General features: G+C 33.3%; 2 protein-coding genes across 2 annotated transcripts; one reads left to right on the top strand and one right to left on the bottom strand.

Annotated features, from left to right (window-relative positions):
* Positions 1–450: 450 nt before the first annotated feature.
* On the bottom strand, positions 451–2,458 carry LOC145571548 (uncharacterized). The gene is made up of 3 exons (XM_081630583.1): positions 1,586–2,458; positions 1,259–1,334; positions 451–869 (listed from the first exon to the last, which is right to left on the bottom strand). The coding sequence occupies exons 1-3, from the start codon at positions 2,387–2,389 to the stop codon at positions 682–684; spliced, it is 1,068 nt and encodes a 355-aa protein (XP_081486709.1). The 5' UTR covers positions 2,390–2,458; the 3' UTR covers positions 451–681.
* A 13,692-nt stretch (positions 2,459–16,150) lies between these two features.
* LOC145569994 (calcium-transporting ATPase 4, endoplasmic reticulum-type-like) lies at positions 16,151–23,088 on the top strand. Its single transcript, XM_081628971.1, has 9 exons — positions 16,151–16,295; positions 16,533–18,032; positions 18,382–18,451; positions 18,552–18,670; positions 19,655–19,933; positions 20,064–20,441; positions 20,968–21,077; positions 21,857–22,085; positions 22,180–23,088. Exons 2-9 carry the CDS (start codon positions 16,617–16,619, stop codon positions 22,759–22,761), a joined length of 3,183 nt encoding a protein of 1,060 aa, XP_081485097.1. The 5' UTR covers positions 16,151–16,295; positions 16,533–16,616; the 3' UTR covers positions 22,762–23,088.
* The last annotated feature ends 606 nt before the right edge of the window (positions 23,089–23,694 follow it).

Here is a 23,694-nt window from a genome sequence, read left to right as displayed (position 1 = left end):
GTAAAGGTTTACCGTCCAATTGCACACCTGCACAGTCAACACAGATAAGCTAACCCGGGGGTTATCCGGGAATAACCTCTCCGATGCTAAAGTCATCAATCTGATAAGAAGAAAGAAAGAATGAAGAGAGAGAAGAGAGAGAGAGAGAGAAAGCTTTTTATGTGTAGAGAGAGAAAAAGATTGTACCTTTGGGTGAACATTTGCTTGGGTATATAAAAAGAAATAACCAAGCTGGTGCCACCTATAACGATAGGTGGCAAACCGACCTCATAGGCAGCAGGTGCCTACGTGGTCTCAAGCAGCTCTCCACGTGGCCGTTTAGAAAGGCCGTTATGGACATTGGAGCTTTCTTATTAATCAGTTGTTTCTGTGTTATAATTGCATATTACCGGCTAACTAGTATTACTACCGGGACTATCCCGTACAACATATATTTTAGAAATGATATAGTTTACACACTGTCGAAGGTTCTTGATTGGAATTTACAGTACATAGTACTACACCACAAAAATAGAAAATAAGGCAAAAGTTTGATCATAAAAAAGCTAAGCTAGAATATGCTAATAACGTAACTTCACAAACTTCGTTCATCATGTAATTGGAAACTGCTTCAAACTAGTAGTTTAAATTCACAATAATTATAATTCAATGATTCCGAAAGCATAATTTCCTTGTAATTAATTAGTTGAAGTCGACCGTCGAAGAAGAAGTTGATGAAGAAGAGGAAGATGATGGCGAAGCTGATGCTTGTGATGGCCAGAACTGCGCGTTCTTTACCTTGGATATGCTTGTTAATACACTTAGTGGTGTCACATTTCCTATCACGGTCACTTTTTTTGTTTCCAAATCTATGCTAAATGATGTCACCCCTGCATAAATCATGCCAATATCTTAGTATCATCGTCTTTGATTTTTCGACACTATAGCCTTAATCGAGGAACGCTACTTCAATAACATTAACTACAAAATGTCAAACTCCACCGAAGAAATACTTTGTACTAATCCATTCTTCTAACTCGCTAGTAGAAATTAATGAGTCACCAAATTAAATTTCCAATTCTGTTACGAGTATGATTTTAATGTAGTAGATAAAACAACATATATAGGATATACATAACATATACTCTGTGTGATATCTCAGTGTATAATGTACTACTTTAGAATAATGTAGTATAACATATTAACATGCCAATAATTAAGATATTTAATTTACTTTACACACTGAACTCTGTAATTTAAAAAAAATGAATGGACTAACCTTCCATTTTTGAGAGATGTTTCCTAAGCTTGCCTTCACAACCTTTGCAGTGCAATGATACCCTCAGTACCACAACCTGCATATTCCCAATCAGTCAAAATTACTCCAAAAAGGACAGCAAAAGACAACAAATTCATCAAAATTCATGTAAATTTTAATTTATAATAATCTTTTAACATATTCATAAACTCGAAATACTAACAATAACATTCATTTATATACCAATAAAACTTCTGAGCATAAAGATACCCATTATCATCAAAAGCATCATTTTATAAAATTAACCAAGAAATTAATTATTAAGAAATAATCGATAAAGATAAAAACCTGGTCACGAGATCGAGCACCAGAAGAAGACGATTTCTTTACAACAAGAGAATTATTCCTGCCATATCCCATACTCTTTTGTCTCTGATTAATACCATCATAATCAACCTTATTAATAACATTTTGATCACTCGAATTATTATTAACAAGCACTAATGACTTGCTAATCTTCTTATTATCTTTTTCAGCATCCAAGAACGACCCGAAACTCTTCGTTTGATGAGCTTCCTTACTCAATATAGGAGTACTAGGAATCAACGCCAAAGCAGCATCATCATTCTTACTTTCATTACACTTTCTATTTATAGTAATTTTACTTTGATGATGAGATGACTCATGAAGTGAATCCAAGAATTTGGACTCACCTAAAAGGTACCTAGAGGAATGACTATGAGGTGGACTACAACTACCATTGTAGGTGCATTTATCGTAGTACCGCCGTCGAACCTCGGCTATATCGGCCGAGCTATTCCTTCTAGGAGTGGTGAGATCACTATGCTTGACAATAGAGCTCGAGGGAGGTTTTTTTCGGGTTTTTTCGCGGTATGACGAGGAAAGCCTAGGAGTGAAAGGGAGCTCAGAAATGCAAGGTGCTCTAGGAGAAAAGGAATGATTGTTAGTGTTAATAATGTTGTTATTAGTGAAATTTTTGTAATGGTCGTTTAAATATGAATTTAAACGAGTAAGAGATTTGGTAGTGTTTTTGACCATGTAACGTTGGTCTGTACTAGAACAAATGGCTGTTGAAGCTGGTGAAGTACATGAAAAATCTAAGCCTTTCATATTTTTGATATTAATTGGCATTTTTTTTTTTTTTTTGGCTTGGAGGAATATCAATTGAAGGAGGGAAGAAGAGTTTTGATTTTGTAAGGGAAGGGTTGAGGGGAGGTGTTAGCTCTGCTTTTATAGGCTGAAAACAGAGGAATTGAAGGGGATAGGGTTAGGAGAGATTTTTTAGGGGGGTTTATGTGGGGTCCATTCTTATTGTTGGTTAAAAATTGAAATGTTGACCAAAGAATGTGTGTGAATGTTTTGTGTAGGAATAGGAGCTATATACATCTAGGGGCTAAGGGCTTTTACCTAGGATAATTCATAATCATATTCATATGATTTGATTTTGGGAAAAAAAAAAAAAAAAAAGTAATTAAATGTCTCAAAAGAAAAACTCTCTTGTTTGGATTAGATTGCTAATTCTTAAAATTATTTGATTATTTATATTAGAAACTATACAAATATGATAAAACTAGTTATATACGTGTAAATTTAACATAAATTTTTAGTTTTTTTTATTAGTCCTAATATATGTATACATTTATAATATATATTATCTTTTATATATTTTTGTTAAAACATCAATTAAAGATGATATTAGTCAAAATTATGTCGTGACAAACGTTATAAGTCAAACTATAACACTTAATAAGAAAATAGTTAGGCCCCATTCTCTTAACCTTATTTTTGCTGAACTGAAATTATTTTTACTGAAACAAAATTATATTTGCTGAACTTAAATTATTTTTACTAAACTGAAATTAATTTTACTGAACTGAAATTATTTTTACTGATTTTCTATTATAATTCTTCTTTAAGAAAACTGAATTTTACTGAACTGAACTTATTTTTACTGAACTGAAATTAATTTTACTGAACTGAACTAAAATTATTTTTACTTAATATTATTTTTTTAAGGTGAAGAGAACAGGGCCTTAGAGTGAACAAGGGTGATTCTAAAGACGTGCTTTAGAAAGTATATATAGTGATATATTTTCAAACTTATTCTTAATTTAACAAAGTAACCTTTTATAAGTACATTAAGATGTATTATAGAAATATTGTATTTTTAGCTCTGTTTGGTGTAACTAAAAATATGACTTGGATTTCCTACAAAAAAAAATACAAGACTTGGAGCTAATTGACAGTAATATACATACTACTGTAATGTACTAATATGTACAGTAATTGAGACAATGTAACATGTAATAAAGAGTTATTTAGTGTATTATTGCCATGAAAATATCTAACAACCTCATGGATTATCCAAAGAATTGAACCACCACAACATTTTATGACTAAACAAAGACCTTTCGAGAAGAAATAAATTCTCAAACATTCCATTTATATGATCAATAGTCTTGCTAGTTGCTAAAAGTTACTTCCTAATTTCCCTCTTTCAACGAATGTACCTTTCATATTAGCAACTTGTGTCAAACTTTCTCTAATTTTCTTTCAATAAGGAGGTCCTCCTAATTAAAAATTAATTTCTCTCTCTCTCTCTCTCTCTATATATATATATATATATATATATATATATATATATATCAATTAATTGAACTAATTTTGGGTGATATATTGGGTGCAAAACATAATCATTACTACCACTACTATACAAGATAGAGGTAATTTTCAACCCTAACTAATCTTATCATGATCATCTTAATTAACATAAAATATACATTAATCACCTGTTAATTCAAGGCCCTACCAAAAGTTTAATAATTTCATGCTTTTACCTCAAAAGATGCACATGGGTTTTATCTCGACCTTCAATGTTGTAGCATATCATAGTCTTTTTCTCATGGGGGACAACAAAGTTGTCACTTGGAAATTAAATTTTTGGTAGCAACATCATTATTACACATTTTTACCACTATAGTACTAGATATATATGTTAAGGATTTATATGATCATTAACAAATCATTGTTCACAAAAGTTTACTGAGCTAGCTAAGAATGAATTTACATATATTCGACTTTTTTCTTCTTCCTATGCTCCCTTTCCCTTCCTAATTAACCGTTTCACTTGGTTTATTTAGAATCTACCTTTAATGAATGAATGGTGTAATTGCTATATATTATTTACTTGAATATAAATTAAAAAGTAAGTCGAGACAATGTGATATTTGCAAGTTTGCAACATATAATTGTATAGTACAATTACCTTTTATTGTACACAGAAAGACAAAGGGTTAAGACAGTCTTCAAAGATGCAACATAATTTGTTGCACGACTATCTTCTTGTATACATAGCCAAACTTTTTGGTGTTGTTTCTATTCTCTTTAGCATGGGTGATTACACACTCACTAAACAACAAAATTAAAGTAAAATTATAACCAAATTAGGTGTAAAAGCAAGCTATAAATCTTCTACACTTGTAAAGATATTTATTTTGTTAAAGTACACTTGTGAAAGAATGTGGTTAATATATTGCATGAATTTACCGGTACGGTGGCGCGGCTAGCTTTTGCATTAATCTTGGATTACAAAGAATCTTCCCCTACTTAAGCTCACTAATTTTTTAAATTATAATCTTAACTTTAATTTTAATGGTAATTGACAGAGTAGCATCTAAGCTAGCATAAGTAATCTAAAGCAACTAGTAATAAATCTTAGTATAAAATATTAGTTAAAGGGTCCAAAGAATTACTTTGGATCTGCCTTGGTATGTTTACCAAATTTTATCCTTTAATTTGTTTTTGAAGCAACAATTTCTATGGGGGACTACCAATAAATGAATACACATCCACAATGTATAATGACAATATTGAAGGGATATATATTAATTACTACTCATAGTACCTTTCTCTGTTTTTCATTATTCCAATTGTTATTGTCATGAATTTATTAATACACACATGCAACTGAAAGTTGTAATTAAAACCCTTTTCTTCAATTAATATTATTGGCCTACTCAAAGCAACGGTCAAATACTCAAATGGTCAGTCATCTCTCCCTATTGTACAATAAATATACATAACTACTGTTATCTCTTGGCTTGGATGCTACATAAAAATAAACAAATTTTGCACTCTTTATTATAGATAACAATATGATCAGATCGGGTAAATTTTTTTAAATGATATCGCAATGAACGTATATTGTAACTCATTAATATTACTTTTATTTCAATATAAAGTATTGTAAAACCGTCTCATACATAAGTTTGCACACAATTGTTGTGGGAGAAGATACTGAATAAACAAGATTTCTTTTTTCTTAATGTTTTTCATATGATCAACATAATGCAAAGTTCTCAAATTCACTTAGAGCCAACTTTCAAAGATACGCAATGTATCATCATATAAAATAAGAGAACAGTCCAAAATTTATACTGTAGTTGATATGATATTGTATGCAATTTAATTTGAACGAGTATTGTGACAATTAAACCCTAACAAATAATGTAATTAAAATATAAAGAAAGGAACAAGAGGCAGAAGGAATCAGCGTCTGCGGCACGTGAACATAAACGGTAATGTCCAGGGAAATAAAATGATAAGTGTACTTAAAAAAGAGTATTAAGAAGTGTGAATCTCCAGTTAATTATGCTTGTACAAGGACAAGCTTTTATTACTCTTTAACTGACAATTAATTAATGCATCAGAAGGAGTAAATTCTTACTGATTACATCATTAAATTCTATGCTTCATTTTAATTGTATAACTGTAACTTTAGAGGGATCATATGTTGGAGTATGTTAATTTAAGGCAAAGTTTAAGATGTGTGTTTTCATAGCATCACTCAGGTGACTGACGTCGCCAGCCTTTGCTTGGTAACTAAGGCATTGTTCTTTAGAGCTGCTTTGCTTTGCTCTGTTCTGCTCTGTCTTGCTCTGCTCTGTCCTGTCCTGCTCTGCTCCGCAATGTGTGGAAGCTTAGCCTTGCTATGCTATGCTCTGCTGAAATCTGCTCTGCTTTGTCCTCCTCTGCTCTGCCCAAAAGCTCAAAAGAATAGGGCCTAAGGTTGTCAATCTATTAATTAACTTATTTTATTACCAAGTCCAAAATGATTCAGCTAAATTCTTGGTGTCAAAGTTCGAGATGTTCTTTGCATTTTTGTGGAAATTAAAGTATTGAATCTTTATTCAGTGCTTAATTAATTAATTTAATTATTAAACTTTGCTTATGTTGGACTAAAAAAATATGATAAGGATTAATATATAGGGTGGCACCCGATTGTGTGCTTGGCTGCTTGCGGTGCTGGACCTTGTTTAAAAAAGTGAATAAGGTTCAATCTCAATTTTTAGATATTATTATCTTAACTCATGAGTGTAGTAACATAATTAGTAAATGACATACATCCACTTATAATTTGTTGATTTTTGAGATATTGTGCATGTAAATAAAATAGACATTTCACTGGCATATAAATATCTAAAATCAATTATTTCTACGTACTCTATACAAAGATATCATTGAATTGATCTTTGTTTTTATATACAACATTATATGAACCAAATAAGTTTGCTCCACTATTTATATGGAACTAGTGTTTTCTTGTACAATAAATGAGATTATTACACATCACACAAAACAACTATGTGGTACATAATAACGAGATTTATTGTTTCCAATTATTATCAAATGAATTATTATGATGAAAATATATCGGTCTTTTCAGTTGAGAATTTCAAAATTTAATTAGCTACTAGAATATATGTTAGATGCTACTAAAAAAATCATAAATTTTTAGGGATAATAATGTTTTACACATGCCCATTTTCATAATATAGCAACTTTGCATTCCTTAGAAAGGGAAAGGAGCTAGAATCTTCATTTAGAGAAGTATTAGCTAGCTAGTGTAAAATTACCCAGCGGATGGAATATTGGAAGTAAAACAACGATTTATCTCTTTCGATCTCAACATGGCAAATTATTTGTAAGAATTGTAACATAATTAACTTTTTACATGCATATAATTAATTCAGATACGCATGATGGAATAGCCTCAACCACGGATTATGAAAATGAAGTACAAAATCCTGTAATGGAATCCAATGCACTTGTTATGTTTTCCTAATTGCTGCACACTTGTATAGTGGTATGTATGAGAATTAGCAGCCAAGAATGACGATACATCCCTTTCTCAAGTGTCATACGATTATGCCTCTTCATTCATTTAGAAACACCAAATTTGTGGGTCTTTCTTATGTCGACCGACCTATTATCTTATAAACCAGAAAAAAAAAAAAAAAAAAAAAAAACAGTTTAATCCAATATGTTTGCAATAATTTCCAAAAATTATACTTATGTCATTATGTGGGTCTCTACAATATTATTTGTTTTTTAGTCACGCGTTTAAAGACAAGAATCCTTCCTCGCTAATTGTAAGAGGGGCCATGTTATTATGATCCTCAAATATCCTTTTCTTTTCTTTCTATCTTTAATTGAATAAATATAATTTAGTTAATTATTTTTTCTTCATTTTAAAGTTTATTATTACTACCTCCGTAAGTGGCTCCATTTTAAAAAATGATTGACACTTACTTTTTTTACCCGTCTAAATGTAAAATTTTGATAAAGTTAAAAAAAATTTAAAAAAATAATATCAAAATGCATATCGAGAGTTTTAAAATGTAACACTTTGAGCAAGTACATTTGTCAATACATAACTTTAACCATTAAATTTCATATATTAGTTAGTGTAGATTTATGAAAAGGTTGATATCATAAAAATATACGAATTACTCATACAAAATTTCTCTCGTGAGGACGAATCTAAATGATTATTATTATTCTTACCTTATTCAAAAAATGAAAAAAGAAAATTTTATGTGATAATACTTGTTTTTAATACATTGATAAATGATGCTTATTTTATACATTAAATTAATAAATTCAAGTCAAGACCAATAATTCGTAGTAGTATAAACTGTCAAAATATAGCTCATAAAAAAATAAAATAAAGGAATTAAAGTTTTTCTTACCTATCAATTAGTTGTTGGTATAGTGGTGATTGGGACTACACTTGGTAGGGAGGACCTGTGTTCGATCCCCAACAACAATAATTGGGAGGGAACTGGAACCTAACCACCCATAATTGATTTTCGAATCCATATTAGCCCAAAAGGTAAATCGAGTGGAACACCAAAAAAAAGTTTTTCTTACTTACTTTGTATAATTGTAACCTAATTTACAAAGCAGTGTATGTGTTTTACAAATTAAAATAAAAATATAAAAATAAAATTGACGTTTAATTAATAATTTTATATTTGATCATTTTTTTTATATATATAATGTGGTAAAGTGAAGTGTGTGTCCTTTTGTACCTAATCATCCCTGAGTCCCTGACCCCCGTGCTGGCAACTACATAAGGAAAAAAGACTTGGCCCATTTATCAAGAACTGAACGACAGTTTTGGAATTTTTGAATTGGGCCCATCTTACCAATCTAAGTAAGGCCCACTTCTATTTCTTAATTCGATTACTCGTACTATTCTGGACACTTGGAAAATTTTGTGGTGCATCACTATTCTTCATTAATAATGTTGAGATCAGTTACTCTCACAGCATTTATTACTAGTATGTTTCAAACATTAATTATAGGTGACAAACGTTTGAGCTCGATTTGCCTAGATTAATTCGGTTCAGGTCTATTTCGGGTTGAGAATTCATAATAGAAGAATGGAATTGTGGAAGTGCGTGACATATGTTCTAACTTAATTTGTGTAAACTAATTTGGTTCATATCTATATCGAGTTGAAAATTCATATAAGAGAAGAATAAACCGCGATAATGTATGTAGCTTATGTGAAACACGGAATATAAAGATTAGTGCAACTAATCGGGCATTAATTTAATATAGTCTGAATCCCATCTTCTATACTATAAAATCCACTCTACTACCAACTTTCTTGTAAAAAACAAAAAAAAAAATCATTTTTTAAAAGTCATATACTCGATTCTTGAAGCGCCCCTAAAAGGTTGGTAATGATGCTACTATTATAGGAGTTACTCCTTTAAATCAAAGTTACAGAAAATATTGGACTTATATACGTAGTAGTTAAGTTCTATGAATGCCTTACAATTTTTTTTGTTACAACTTTGATTAATAAATCATGAAAATTGACAAACTTTAGCCATAAGTCCATGCATAACATTATAACAATGACTTATTTAAAAATGACAAAATTTAATAATTTGTAAATTGAAGTATTTTTCCATAAAAATGACTTACTAGTTTAAAAATGACAAAATAAAATAAGTAAAAATTGAAGTATAATTAAAGCCCCTAGTTTCGGCTTTCGTAGATTAAGATCATGATAAAAAGTTATCTAACGCTTTTATCTTCACTAATTGTAGAACTAATGATGACTTCCATCAGCAAGTTTAGTTTAATCAGTTTATCAAATGCCTAAATTACACCACTTTAAAAGCACTATCTGTACTTTTAAGCTTTATTATTAGGCTCTAGAGGTATAAAAGACAATCAATGTCCTTTAACAGATCATTAACATTGGCTCAATTTTTCGTGTAGCAGCCATTGCTAACATGACATGTTTTAGAATTCTAATTCAGATAATTAAGTAAATAATCGACTAATCGCCTGAATATTTGTGTTACTATGACATGTTTGGAATTCTAATTCAAATAATGTGGTATTTTGTTAAGTGTGGTGAGAATAAAGTTGCTCGTGAAAACCAACTAATAAATATGGAACATGATATTCCCAGTGCACATTGTTGAGCCTATGAGAAAACCCACACGTGAGTAGTGTGTTGTCCCACATTAATTGACTTTATAAGTGAGAGTTTGTATTGAGATGTGTATCCAACATTGAAGAAAGAAGTAAAATTGTGTCCACTTTATAAGGGCTAAGGGCTTACTCTCCTCATTGTCATATGGTTTTGAGGTGGAACCTCCTTAGTCGTATAAAGTAGACGGTTGTGACGGGTGTGACCCAGACCCGTTTATCACACATCATGGCTGCCCACAACCACACTGTGTGGCCAAAATTATTTGATCAGAGTTTTACTCGGTGATCACACTGTATGGCCGGAATTATTTTAAAGGGTGCACCTAGTAACTTTGTAAGAGCTGTAAGTTGTAACATGTCTACATGTGCATTTGGGGTACATTTTCTTATGAAGAGCACCAACTTACTTGGACTTTGGTCCAATTTACATAGTACAGTGTAATAACCGAGTAGCTTTAACTTTTAAGGTCCAACCCATGGTCTCACATTTGTATAAGGCCAGGAATAGAAAGGCCCATGAAAACGAGTCCATAATTTTTATTACTAGTAATTGTATTATCTACCTAAGTCTAAGTGGACCGATGTTACCGAATCCATGCAAAATGTTGTGCATGATAATCTCCACAATGTTAAATCTCATCCTAAAGGTTAGGGGCTAAATCAAGCAATATACAATACCTAAGGTTAAGCTCGCCCTCTTGCATTGCTTACATTGATTATAATTAAAACACTCTCGTCACCAAAAAATATTGTTATTGTGCATCTGCTTCACCTGATTTTATAGTTAAATTTAAAAATTAAACCTGTCTTTTAGTTGTAAATTGAAATTGAATATCTCTTCTAGTTGAACTTATATATCTTGATTTGAAAGTTCATTGAATTAACTTTGATCTACATACACATGATTTCTAAACAACATGAATGCATATTACGTCGAAGCTAGTTAGGATATAAAAACCAAATGTGACTTAACTATTGGAGCAAAAATTACTGTGCATGTATCACACTGGCCAAATAGTGTGACGCTTTAAACAAACACAATCAACATTAATTAGAATTTTTTTTTTTGTTTCTTTTTACTCATAGCACTCCTCGTTTTACACTCCTCGATATATTACTTTCATTGTTAATTTTGTATTTTTAAATTTCAAAAGTCATTATAAAAAACAGAGGAAATACTCATACATCTTAAAAACATATGAGAATGTTTTGTGTGAATCTGTTTCACATAAGTCCGGTTTATAATGCATAATCCCATCCCCTACCCACTGCCACTGCCGAGCCTCTGCCGACGACCTTCTCCCTCCCAACCCCGGGTGCCGGTGACTCTCCACCACCTTTTCTAGCCCAATGAAAATGCGCGTTAATTTCAGCTTCCACCTGTAGCTGTAGTCAGTAACAGGTACTACTATAATATTTCCTTAATTAACGTGCATTGTCCCACAAAACTTATCAGATTGCCCCAGAAAAAAGCTTCGATTATCTCAAACCCCCATTACTGTCTAAATTCAACTAGATTTCAAGAACCCAATATCACAGACCCCCAACTTTCTCTCTAATGTTCAAGTATAAAATACATGACGATTTTGTTCAAGTATCAAAAACACAACCATGTAAAGTTACATGGTGGGTTTTGTCATCGTCAAAATCGTCGGCGTGCAGTACTACACCAGACGAATTAGCGGCCGAGAAATGGAGGTATGTGCTTTGGCGAAACTAACCTAATATTGTGTATATATATAATCTAATTTGATATATAACCTAATTTCTGACAATAATAATATAATTTCTGATATTTATAATCTAATTATCTGATCATTATAATTTAATTTCTGTCAATTAAGATCTAACATCTGACAATTATAATTTAATACCTGATAACTATAATATAATATCTGACCAATATTATCTAATTTTTGACACTTATAATCTAATATCTGATATTTATAATCTAATATCCGACTATTATTATGTAAATTTTGACAATTAAAAATTGTTTTTCCTCAAAATTTTTTTTAATTTTTTCTATTTGTATGACCGGTCTCACGTGAGTCCGTTCTACACAATATTTTGTGAAAACGTATTTCTCAACGATCATGCTCTAGAAAATTCTGTGGAGTAATGTTTATGGTTAGGTGACCAAAATTGAAATTTTTTGGAGCATCAATTAATTCCTACCAAGCAAGTAAGTTCGAGAATTTGTTTCTAAATTGCGGACTTGTGGGCCCAATAAAGGCCCAACAAGGAAATGGATATTTTAGCACAGTAGTATTATGAACACCTAGTCAACTAGTCAACTAGAGTACATTAGTATATGATGTACAGATGTAGTGATTTGGGGAAGTTCAAAAGGAACACTAAAAAAGAGTGATCCGACAAGAGATCTACTTTTGTTGTGTGCCTCACGAACCACGATTTGTATTGACATGGGAACCCCTACTTCATTTAGGAACTCCTTTTTTTCTCTCTTTTGCCTTTTTCTCTTGTCGTCGAGCAATACGAGTGCTACATAGTCTACACGAATACACTCTTGTACTCTACACCGAGTAAAGTATTTGGTATAATTGGTAGAAGATTAAAGGATTTGTCTTATAACTTTGAGATTATAAGATCGAATTTTTCTAATTACAGGTTACTCATAAGGTGGTGATCTTTTACCCGATTAACTCTTATAACTCTTATTGATTTAGCAAATATATAGAATAAAAAATATACCATTACATGCATAATAGTACACAAAAGTACTATTTAGATAACTTATATTTTAATAGTATATTATACATGCATAATGATACATTATAATGTACCACTGTAGAGTAAAAAACTTGCCAAAATTATATTTTTATCCTTTTATATGCTTTGTAATTATATACCCTAGGAGATATGCGCCGAGATGCACTCCTTTTACCCTAATATGGTACCGAATATTTATTATCTATAAATTTAATACAAGTACAAGAATATATTATTTTCGTCTTTTACTGACTATGAAAATGATCGATGCTATTTTTTAAAGAAAGTCTAAAATATAAACTTCGAGTAATATACTTCTGATGTTCTTAATAGATGGAGTATTTCTTATCGATGGACAATGAAGAATGCTAGCCGTATGGATTCAAACTTATGTTGAGGCAAGACAAATGTTGGATATCTATACACGATTAATTATTTGACCTACATTTGGAATCTAGTTGCTTGAGTGATGGCCTTTTTATAAAGATGTAAATCGAAGAACACACAACTTTATCAGAAAAGACCATTGAACTAGAATTACTTAAATTATAGATATGTATACATGCATTTGCCCACTAAATTCAAAATATATAGAAGTCATGCATTTAATATATTTTTACTCGTTTTAAAATTTACAAAAAAATAAATCAAATAAGCAAATAAATAAATTAACAAAGGGCTTGTTCTCTTCAGCTTATTTTCAATTCAGTTCAGTTCAACTCCAATAAGTTCAGTTCAATTCAACTCCAATAAGTTCAGTTCAATTCAACTTCAATAAGTTCAGTTCAATTCAACTCCAATAAGTTCAGTTTAATTTATAATCTCCTGTTTTCATAAAATATCCAGTTTAGTTCAGTTCTATTAAGCTCCAATAAATTCAATTCAGTTCAGTTCAGCTCAGTAAATCAGAACAGACCCAAAATATTTGGCTAAACTTAATACTTCGTATTAAAAAAGTGTAAAAAGTCAAATAATTGCATGTATCACTATTCACCGCTATCGAAATAATAACTCTTTAAAGTTGATTTAATTAAACTCGTGTGGTTGTTCACACAAATGCGTCAATGCACATAAACTCGTGCTATGAAACACAGGCGGAGCAAACGGGATATGTCAATGCTCGAGGGTACTCTGTATGAATTGAAATTACAAGATCCGTACACATGGAAGGACCAAGGAAAATGTTCAAAGTTAAACAGCCAATAATTCTCATTATAATAATATTTTATTGAAATGTAACAAAAAGTTTTTGTTTGAAATTAGGAACAGCTGTATATGTATGGAGTAGCAATATAATTGTCAGTATATAAAAATTATAATATTGCTAGTAGAGTGGATTATATATTGTACTAAACATGTGGTACTAGATCCATATTTATGCTAATAAAATGATATAAAATTAGTTTAGATCTAATTAATATGGAAGGTTGCACATTACACTATGCAAAAGATAGGTGTTCATCTTATACAAGTTTAACTTTAAGGAGAAAGAGGGTGAAAATTTCTAGATTTATTAATTTAATTAGATTATTTTAATTGTGATTAAGCTTTGTATCTTAATAAGGAGACCTTTTGACGAATATTCTATGTAAAGATTCATTGTGGTTGCTAGAAATTCTCAATTACTCAATTACTCAATTCCCATCTTCACATACAACATGTCTAGTTTAGCGACATACGTGTGCATCAATTTAAGTACAACTCCGTATGATACTCTGTAAGTCTGGAGTACACCAATTGACTCGCGGTTTTGTCACGCATTCCTAACTTAATACTAATTTAAGTAGTACATTTAATTAATTATCTAATGTCTCGGGATGCTCGTTAGCATATTTTTTTTAATATAATCACCAGGTCTTCATAAGCAATAACTTTTTGTACGAGTTACCGTATTAATAAAGCAAACTGAGGACCTGTTCACATTTACTAAACTGAGCTGAACTGATTGGAGCTGGACTGAACTGAATTGATTAGAGCTGAACTGAACTGAGCTGAAATGAATATTTATGAGAGAGATAAATTAGGAGCTGAACTGAACTGAAATTAAGTAAATGTGAACATGCCCTGGGTCGGTTCAAAGTTCAATTTACTTTCATGTTGAAAAGAACAAAACCTTAACACGGCTTACCAAGTAATCGTTTTCAATCTCATAGTTTTCTTTTGTTTGCCATTTGTTCTCTACCATTTTTTGAACATATGCTTAGAGTTTCATTTGTTGTATGCATGCTCACGAAACATACCAAAATAAACTTACCACAATATATAACACTTAAATTATAAAGCTGGAGAGTTTGTCCACATTATTAATAATTGTATCCGTCTTAGTAGTTCTTTTGAGTCCTTTGTTATTGATCATTGTTTTCGGGAAGGTAATAGGGTAGCAGATAGGCTTGCTAATGTTGGGGTAGGACTTCAAGAAAGGGTGGTTTATTTCGATGACCCTCCAATCGAAATAAACAACCTGCTCTGGGAGGACTTGGCTGGGGTGGCTTTGCCACGGTTGGTGGTGTAAGTTTGTTTTGTATTTTCTTTGGACTTTGTCCCCCTTTGCATCAAAAAAAAAAACACTTAACTTTACTAAGCAAAGGGAAAAAAAAAAACTTTACTTAAAAAGTGCCCAAACCATTTTAATAACTAATGCATAAACTTGTTCTTTCACCAGGAAAATTCCAACCTTTACTTTGAACTTGAAAACAAATTTAACTAATCAAAGTAAGACCCACCTTATAATTATTGCTTGTTTGTTAACAAATTTCTAAGTCCAAGGAAACAACCTAGAAAATTCACCGCACTTTAATAAGTAGAAAATTAAGATAATTAACAATGGAAAATGCTACATATAGCCCTTAGCGCTACATATAAGCATTAAATTTACACTAGAAAACCGTAAAAAGTTAGGAAATCATGAAAATATAAACACTAATTACACTGATTTACGCGTGTTTTTGTCATGAATTCCTAATTTTATACAATTTTCTAGAGTATATTTAATGCTTATATATAGCCCTTAGGGCTATATACATTACCCTTAAAAATTTAATAACTCTTTGTTTTTCTGTTTTTTTTTTGAAGAAAACTCTTTGTTTAACAATTAATGAAATTTTCCTCCTCCCTATAGTACATCACAACACTCAACCAATTAACAAATTCCACGTCAGCAATTGGACCCCACAAGAAAGCATGAACCTTACCTCACAATTATTTCTTGTCACAATCATGACGTGGACCACATTCATTGGCTCTCCTTAGGTGGTACACTATTCGCGCGAATTCAGTTACAAGGGCAAAATAGTCATTTCAATACTTGAACGATAATAAAAGCAGAAGAAGAAGAGAGAGAAAATACAGGCTAAAGCCTAAAGGGTAGAGGGTAAAAGTAAAATTAATTATTATAAAATAAAAAAAAACGAAATCTCAATTTTAATCTTTCCTATTTGAGGAGAGAGAAAACAGTATAGTAGCAGCTTCTTGCTTTAAATAAACCCTGAATTTCTCCAGGAATCCGGTACGGTGTTATCTCTTTCTTCTACATTTTGTTTATTTTGATTCTTTTCTTGTTGTTGATTTCACGTTTGATTGATTTGATTAAGCAATTTTATTTTTATTTTTTTATTTTTTTATTTTAATTGATTGTTGAATTTGGTGTGGAATTGGTTAGGGTTTATGAATTTATTGGTTTGGAGATTAGATCTTGTGGTTTTGATTAATTGATTAACTGGATAGAATTTTGATTGATTTTCAGGAGATTTGATATTAGGATTGAGGATTTTGAATTCGATTTATGTGGAAAATTGTTTGATTTTTGATTGTAATTGAATCGGATTCAATGGGGAAAGGAGGGGAGGATTATGGGAAAAGAGAGGATTATAGTGGCAAATCGGATAAGAATGATGATTCGATTAAGCCGTGGGCGATGAGTGTAAGGGAGTGTGAGGAGAAGTATGGTGTGAGTCGTAATTTTGGATTATCGAGTGAGGAGTATGAGAAAAGATTGCAGAAATATGGTTTGAATGAATTGGAGAAACACGATGGGCCGTCGGTTTGGAGATTGATTTTGGACCAGTTTAATGATACATTAGTTAGGATCTTGCTTTGCGCAGCCGTGGTTTCGTTTGTGTTAGCGTGGTATGATGGGGATGAAGGTGGTGAGATGGGGATTACGGCTTTTGTTGAGCCCTTTGTTATCTTTTTGATATTGATTGTGAATGCCATTGTTGGGGTTTGGCAAGAGAGTAATGCGGAGAAAGCGTTGGAGGCTTTGAAGGATATTCAATCTGAACATGCCTCGGTGATCAGGAATGGGAAGAAAGTGCCTAGTTTGCCTGCTAAGGAACTGGTGCCAGGTGATATTGTTGAGCTTAGGGTTGGTGATAAGGTGCCTGCTGATATGCGGGTTTTGGCTTTGATAAGCTCGACTTTGAGGGTAGAGCAAGGGTCATTAACGGGGGAGAGTGAAGCGGTTAGCAAGACTGTGAAGCCTATCGCTGAAGATTCAGATATTCAGGGGAAGAAATGCATGGTTTTCGCTGGGACTACTGTCGTCAATGGGAACTGTATTTGCTTGGTTACGCATACTGGGATGAGCACCGAGATTGGAAAGGTGCACTCGCAGATACAAGAGGCTTGTGAAAATGAGGAGGATACTCCACTGAAGAAGAAGTTGAATGAATTTGGTGAAGTTTTGACTGCTATAATTGGTGTAATCTGTGCTGTGGTTTGGCTGATTAATGTGAAGTATTTCCTTTCCTGGGAATTTGTGGATGGATGGCCCAGAAATTTCAAATTCTCATTTGAAAAATGTACCTACTACTTTGAGATTGCTGTGGCATTGGCAGTTGCTGCTATCCCAGAGGGGTTACCAGCAGTTATCACAACATGCCTAGCTCTTGGTACACGGAAGATGGCTCAGAAGAATGCTCTGGTCAGGAAACTGCCCAGTGTGGAGACTCTAGGATGCACGACTGTCATTTGTTCTGACAAAACGGGTACCTTGACTACCAATCAGATGGCTGTGGCAAAGCTTGTAGCCATGGGAACCAGGGCACAAATTGTCCGAAACTTCAATGTGGATGGAACTACCTATAATCCTGCAGATGGTGGGATACAAGACTGGCCTGCCAATAACATGGATCAGAATCTTCAAATGATTGCTAAAGTGGCAGCTCTTTGCAATGATGCTGGGGTTGAACAAACTGGCAATCAATTTGTTGCAAATGGTATGCCTACTGAGGCTGCGTTAAAGGTAAGAAACCAAACTCGATCAAACTTTTAATTTATTTTTTGTTCTTTTTATTATGCTGATAAGATGTTTCTTTCATGTGTAACATCTGTAATTTTGAATTGATGTCCTTAAAGAATTGTAACAAACAAAAATGAATATTCAATTTATTCACAAGTTTGCCATAATCTAGTTTGGAAATTGTAACTATTGAAGTACTCTGAGAAGTGTTTTATGATGCAGTTGTTGGTTGTTTGTGTGCATTTCTATGAATTTTGACTGGTTGCATATCCAAGTTGGAGAAGTTTTTACTTGGAATGCTTCCCCGGCTAAGACATTACATTGATGCGATTTTGTTTCTGTTTCTTTACAGGTTATGGTTGAGAAAATGGGGCTGCCCAATGGATTACAACGTGCTTCATCAAGCTCTGATGATTTGCTATGTAAGTTGGGCTAACTGCTGTCTATGTATGTTGTGATTGTCTCTGCCATTTGATTTGAATGTTGACTTGTTTTATTGTTGTTTGTTTTGGGCTATTTAAGGTTGCTGCCGGACATGGGCGACTTTAGAAGATCGCATTGCCACTCTTGAGTTTGATCGTGATCGAAAATCCATGGGCGTCATTGTCAAAAGATCTGGGAAGAACTCATTGCTTGTGAAGGTATGTGGATAAGCATATATTTGCAAACTACCTCGAAACTTCTTCTTTTTTTTTTTTTTGGTCTAGAGAGCCCCCTCTTCTTAAAAGAAGAATTAAACAGAAGTAAGCAATGAATACAAGAGGGGAAATATAATAAGAACTTTCAGAATCATATACATTGGGCTTGGATGGGTCACTGGAAGGCAATCCAGGAATCAAATTCAAAAAAATTCCTGTCCTTTTTTGTTTTTTAAGAAAATATGTATTATTGTTTGCATGGCTTTTAGCATATATCTGAATGCTATATTCTTGTTTGTTTAACGTATACTTTATGGTAATTTGAAGTTTCTTGCATGTAGAGGAAGGTAGAGTTATTTGGTTGGCTGAAACATGGGAAGTATCATTTCTGAATTTCTTAGGAAGTTTGAGCAACGTTATTTCTTGTTCAACTCATTGTTTAATATTGATATATTTTTCGAATACTTCATTGTCATGTTGAATTATGAATCACTTTGGTTCATGGACATTGTTTGCTAAGTTTTTATTATCCTTTTGCTTCTCAAATAGTTCTATTTCTAACTTTCTCGAGAGTAATCAACTATTATTATTGTTGACATATTTCAAACCTTTATATCCATATTATCCTGTATCTGATTTGTGTTAGCATCCATTTTGTCTAGCTTTAATGGTGGATGATCTGGATGCGATCTATCTGTTGCTTGAGGTTTCTGATGTTGGTATTATTCATTAACATTTAACAAATCAATTGATAATACTGAGTTTTTTTTATAAATAAATATAAATTAAAACTCTTTTTAGTTTTTACTCCATTAGACCACTAGTTAGAATAGATGACTTTGCCCGAGTTTTTTCTTTTGGTTCACTGTCTTTGTTAGAAACAAAAATATTGTCTTGACCTTCAGTTTTTATGGTAGTCATTTTTTTTTGCATATGTATACATACACATGGAACAACTATGCCTTATTGTGAATGCTGCTATTGCAGGGTGCTGTGGAGAACTTGCTAGAAAGAAGCTCTTATGTACAGTTGCTTGATGGTTCTATTGTAGAATTGGATCAAGTTATGAAGAACACTATATTGGACAGTCTTCATGAAATGTCTGCCAGTGCTTTGCGTTGTCTAGGATTTGCATACAAGGAGCACCTCGAAGATTTTGCAGATTACGATGGTGAAGAGCACCCAGCTCATGAGCTCCTACTTAATCCATCTAACTACTCTAACATTGAGAGTAATCTCATCTTTGTTGGCTTTGCTGGCTTAAGAGTAAGTGATGACTTTTTATTATGTTTGCAAGTTGCAAATCTTGAAATACCTTATACATATATCTTTTTTTTTTTTTTTAAGCTAATGTTAAAGAGATTTTATTTATTTATTTATTTATTTGTGACTAAAGGATCCTCCTCGTAAAGAAGTGCCCCAAGCAATTGAGGATTGCAGAGCTGCAGGCATTAGAGTCATGGTGATAACAGGAGATAACAAGAATACAGCAGAAGCAATCTGTCGTGAAATAGGAGTTTTTGGGTCACATCAAGACATAAAATCGACAAGCTTAACAGGAAAAGAATTCATGGAGCTCAGTGACAAGAAGAGTCATTTGAGAAAGGCTGGAGGCCTTCTTTTCTCCAGGGCTGAACCTAGGCATAAGCAAGAAATAGTGAGGTTGCTTAAAGAGGATGGTGAAGTGGTTGCCATGACTGGTGATGGGGTTAATGATGCACCAGCCTTGAAATTGGCTGATATTGGCATAGCCATGGGCATTGCAGGGACTGAGGTATGCCCTTTGATTTTTCAGTAATTGAGAATGTTAATTTTTTTTTATTTTTATAATAATTCGAGGTATAAGCACTTATGCTCATCAGTCCGAGATGTGGTACCAGAATGTGGTCTGCATATTCATGATATTACACTTAGGAGTTAGGAGCTCGTTATATATTTTTCTTTGCAACATCCAATCTCATCTGATAGATATTGACAGCATTGTAGGCTGACTACTAACTTACTAAAATAGTTCTAATATTGTTAATGTCCCTCGTTCTGTGAATTGGTAGCTTTGCCCTTGGACTTCATGCATTTTACACTTGCAATCACATTTAATGATAATTCAGTGTTAGAAGAAGATGAATCTCTAATTTATTGTTGTCACGTGATCTGTAGTATGTCTCCTGTTTTGGACACAGGCATATTATATCTATGGATCTTGGGCCAAAAATCCACCATTATCTGTAATCAAACTTTGTTCCATATTTTTCATTATATTATGTATGTTCATCAGTCTCTTCTTATTTTTACTGGATCAGGTTGCAAAAGAGGCCTCTGATATGGTGCTAGCAGATGATAATTTCAGCACAATAGTTTCTGCTGTCTCTGAGGGTCGATCAATCTACGACAATATGAAAGCCTTCATTAGGTTTGCCCCCTCATTTTTCCTCTGTGTAATTTTATTATTTGCAATCAGAAATTGACTTGCCCTTTTCCTTCGTTTTGGAAGTCCTTAAGTAGACGTGTAGCTTTTGTTGCAAGTTCCATATGTTTGGGGCATAATTTACATGCAATTGGTTTAGAGTAAGGAAGTTGGTGAAAAGATGTTACCTAATATTGGTAGATTTCTGCAAGTTATTATACCTGGGCTTGACAAAAGTGATCACAAATCAAAACAGGGCATTTATTACGATTTCGGTTTCATAATGTCTGTGGTTATCTAAGCTCTGTGAATCCTTGAAGTCCGACGTAAAGTTTAATTTTGAATTGATTCTCTCTCCCTTTCCTGCTTTGCCCTCTGAATTGCCAAATTAGTGTTATTGTGCTCTTAATATTTTTTTGTTAATAAACATTGATAGTGTCTAAAACTATATTCAACAGTAGTTGATTCCTGAGTTGGTACTTGTCAAAGCTATAAGCATTTAACATTACAAATTTTACAATTTATAACAATGATATGAGTCCCTTCGATGGTGGGGTTTAGGATACAATGGTTGGTGAAATATTTGCCTTAAGGCTGGTTAGTATGCACAAGGGACTAGGAGATAGAAAAAGATGGGGAGAGAATGGGTTGTGAAGTGCAAAGGGGACGTGTATCACATGCTTACGTGCCCCATAGTTTCCTATCAGAGGTGCTGTCCTCGGTAATTGCAGTCTTTGCAGATGCTTTTAATGTTGTCAGAAACTAACACTATTTTTGAAATACAGGTATATGATCTCTTCAAATATTGGTGAGGTTGCGTCCATTTTTCTCACTGCTGCTTTGGGTATTCCAGAAGGTCTTATTCCTGTTCAGCTTCTGTGGGTCAATCTTGTTACTGACGGTCCCCCAGCGACAGCTTTGGGATTCAATCCACCTGACAAGGATATAATGAAAAAACCTCCCAGAAGGAGTGATGATTCTTTGATCGATGCTTGGACTTTGTTCCGGTATATGGTAAGTTCTCTGCCTTGATGAGTTGGGTTTGGGTTTAATGTGAGTTTAGCTCTTTTAAGCTGTATGTTAAATTATTTTTCTTAACTGAATGCAGGTGATTGGGCTTTATGTGGGGGTCGCAACTGTTGGAGTATTTATAATTTGGTATACACATGGCTCATTTTTTGGTATTGACCTAAGCCAAGACGGGCATACTCTTGTGAGCTATTCCCAGCTTGCAAATTGGGGTCAGTGCCAATCTTGGGGGAATTTTAGTGCTTCTCCGTTCACTGCTGGAGCCCAAACATTTAAGTTTGATGATGATCCCTGTGATTACTTCAAAACTGGAAAAATCAAAGGAATGACCCTTTCTCTCTCTGTGTTGGTTGCCATTGAGATGTTCAACTCCCTCAATGCGCTTTCCGAAGATGGTAGTCTTTTATCTTTGCCACCATGGGTAAACCCTTGGTTGCTGCTAGCCATGTCTGTCTCTTTTGGCTTGCACTTCTTGATTCTTTATGTGCCCTTCCTTGCCCAAGTGTTTGGCATAGTCCCTCTTAGTTTCAATGAATGGATGCTTGTTTTGCTAGTTGCTCTTCCAGTCATATTAATTGATGAAGTCCTTAAGTTCATTGGGCGGTGTACTTCTGGGATGAGGACAAAGTCCAGACGGACACCAAAAACCAAGGCAGAGTGAGAAAGCCAATTTCGCTATCAGCAGGATTTAGCGAGATTCTGCCCTATTCCAGGTCAAGGTTTGGATAATTTTCGAACTCCAGTTCCCTTGAGCTATTACTGCTTTGGCACTTCAGATTACTTACAACTCCGAACTTTTAGTAGATGAACTAGAACAGTATGTAAAACTATTTATAGGAGATTTTGCAGAGGGAGAAAACAGTTGTGTTTAATCTATGCTCAATTTAACATTATGGGGTCGTGGCTGATTGATTTTTTTTGTTTGACCATCACAATGTAAGCTGTATTGTGTCAAACAAGCAATGGAAGTAGTATATCTTCAGCAACATTTGTTTAGTTGTGTTTCAGACTTTGGCTTTGTTAGCCTCCACAAAACCGTGCCTTTTACTAATTAGATATGATACACTGTATTTCTTTTTTCCCCAGGTTATTAAAATTACCGAAATTGCTACTACTTCCGTTAACTTTTAGTTGCAACTTATTATTTGTGAGGTATAAAATATTCCAAAGTTACAACTAAAAGTTAACAGAGGTAGTATATGCAATGACTCTTTCGTTGAATCTGTCTCCTCTTCACCCACCAAGTTGGACCACCGCCTCATTAAAATCGCCCTATCCGTGAGTCCATGACCAGGCAGCCACCCCATCCATCTGCCATCACATGTTTTTTTTTTTTTTATCTCCTTACTTCCCTATCACACCACCTCTTGGCAAGGGGACTTCACAAACAGACTAAGATAAATAAGCTTCTATTGCCGATAGTCTTCCGTCATTTCCAAGTACTCGACAGCATAACAAGAGCCTGTTCTGTACACTCGGGGTCTTTTGTTCATTTAACCAACAAATGAGTAAATAATATTTACTCATTTGTTGATTAAATGAGTAAATGTTTCCGGGTGTATTGTACACCCAAGTAACCTTAAGGTTAGTTTTA

This window comes from Chenopodium album, chromosome 12 (genome assembly GCF_948465745.1).
Source record: "Chenopodium album chromosome 12, dcCheAlbu1.1, whole genome shotgun sequence".
Classification (NCBI taxonomy): Eukaryota; Viridiplantae; Streptophyta; class Magnoliopsida; order Caryophyllales; family Amaranthaceae; genus Chenopodium; species Chenopodium album.
This window is presented reverse-complemented; position numbering and strand designations above follow the sequence as displayed.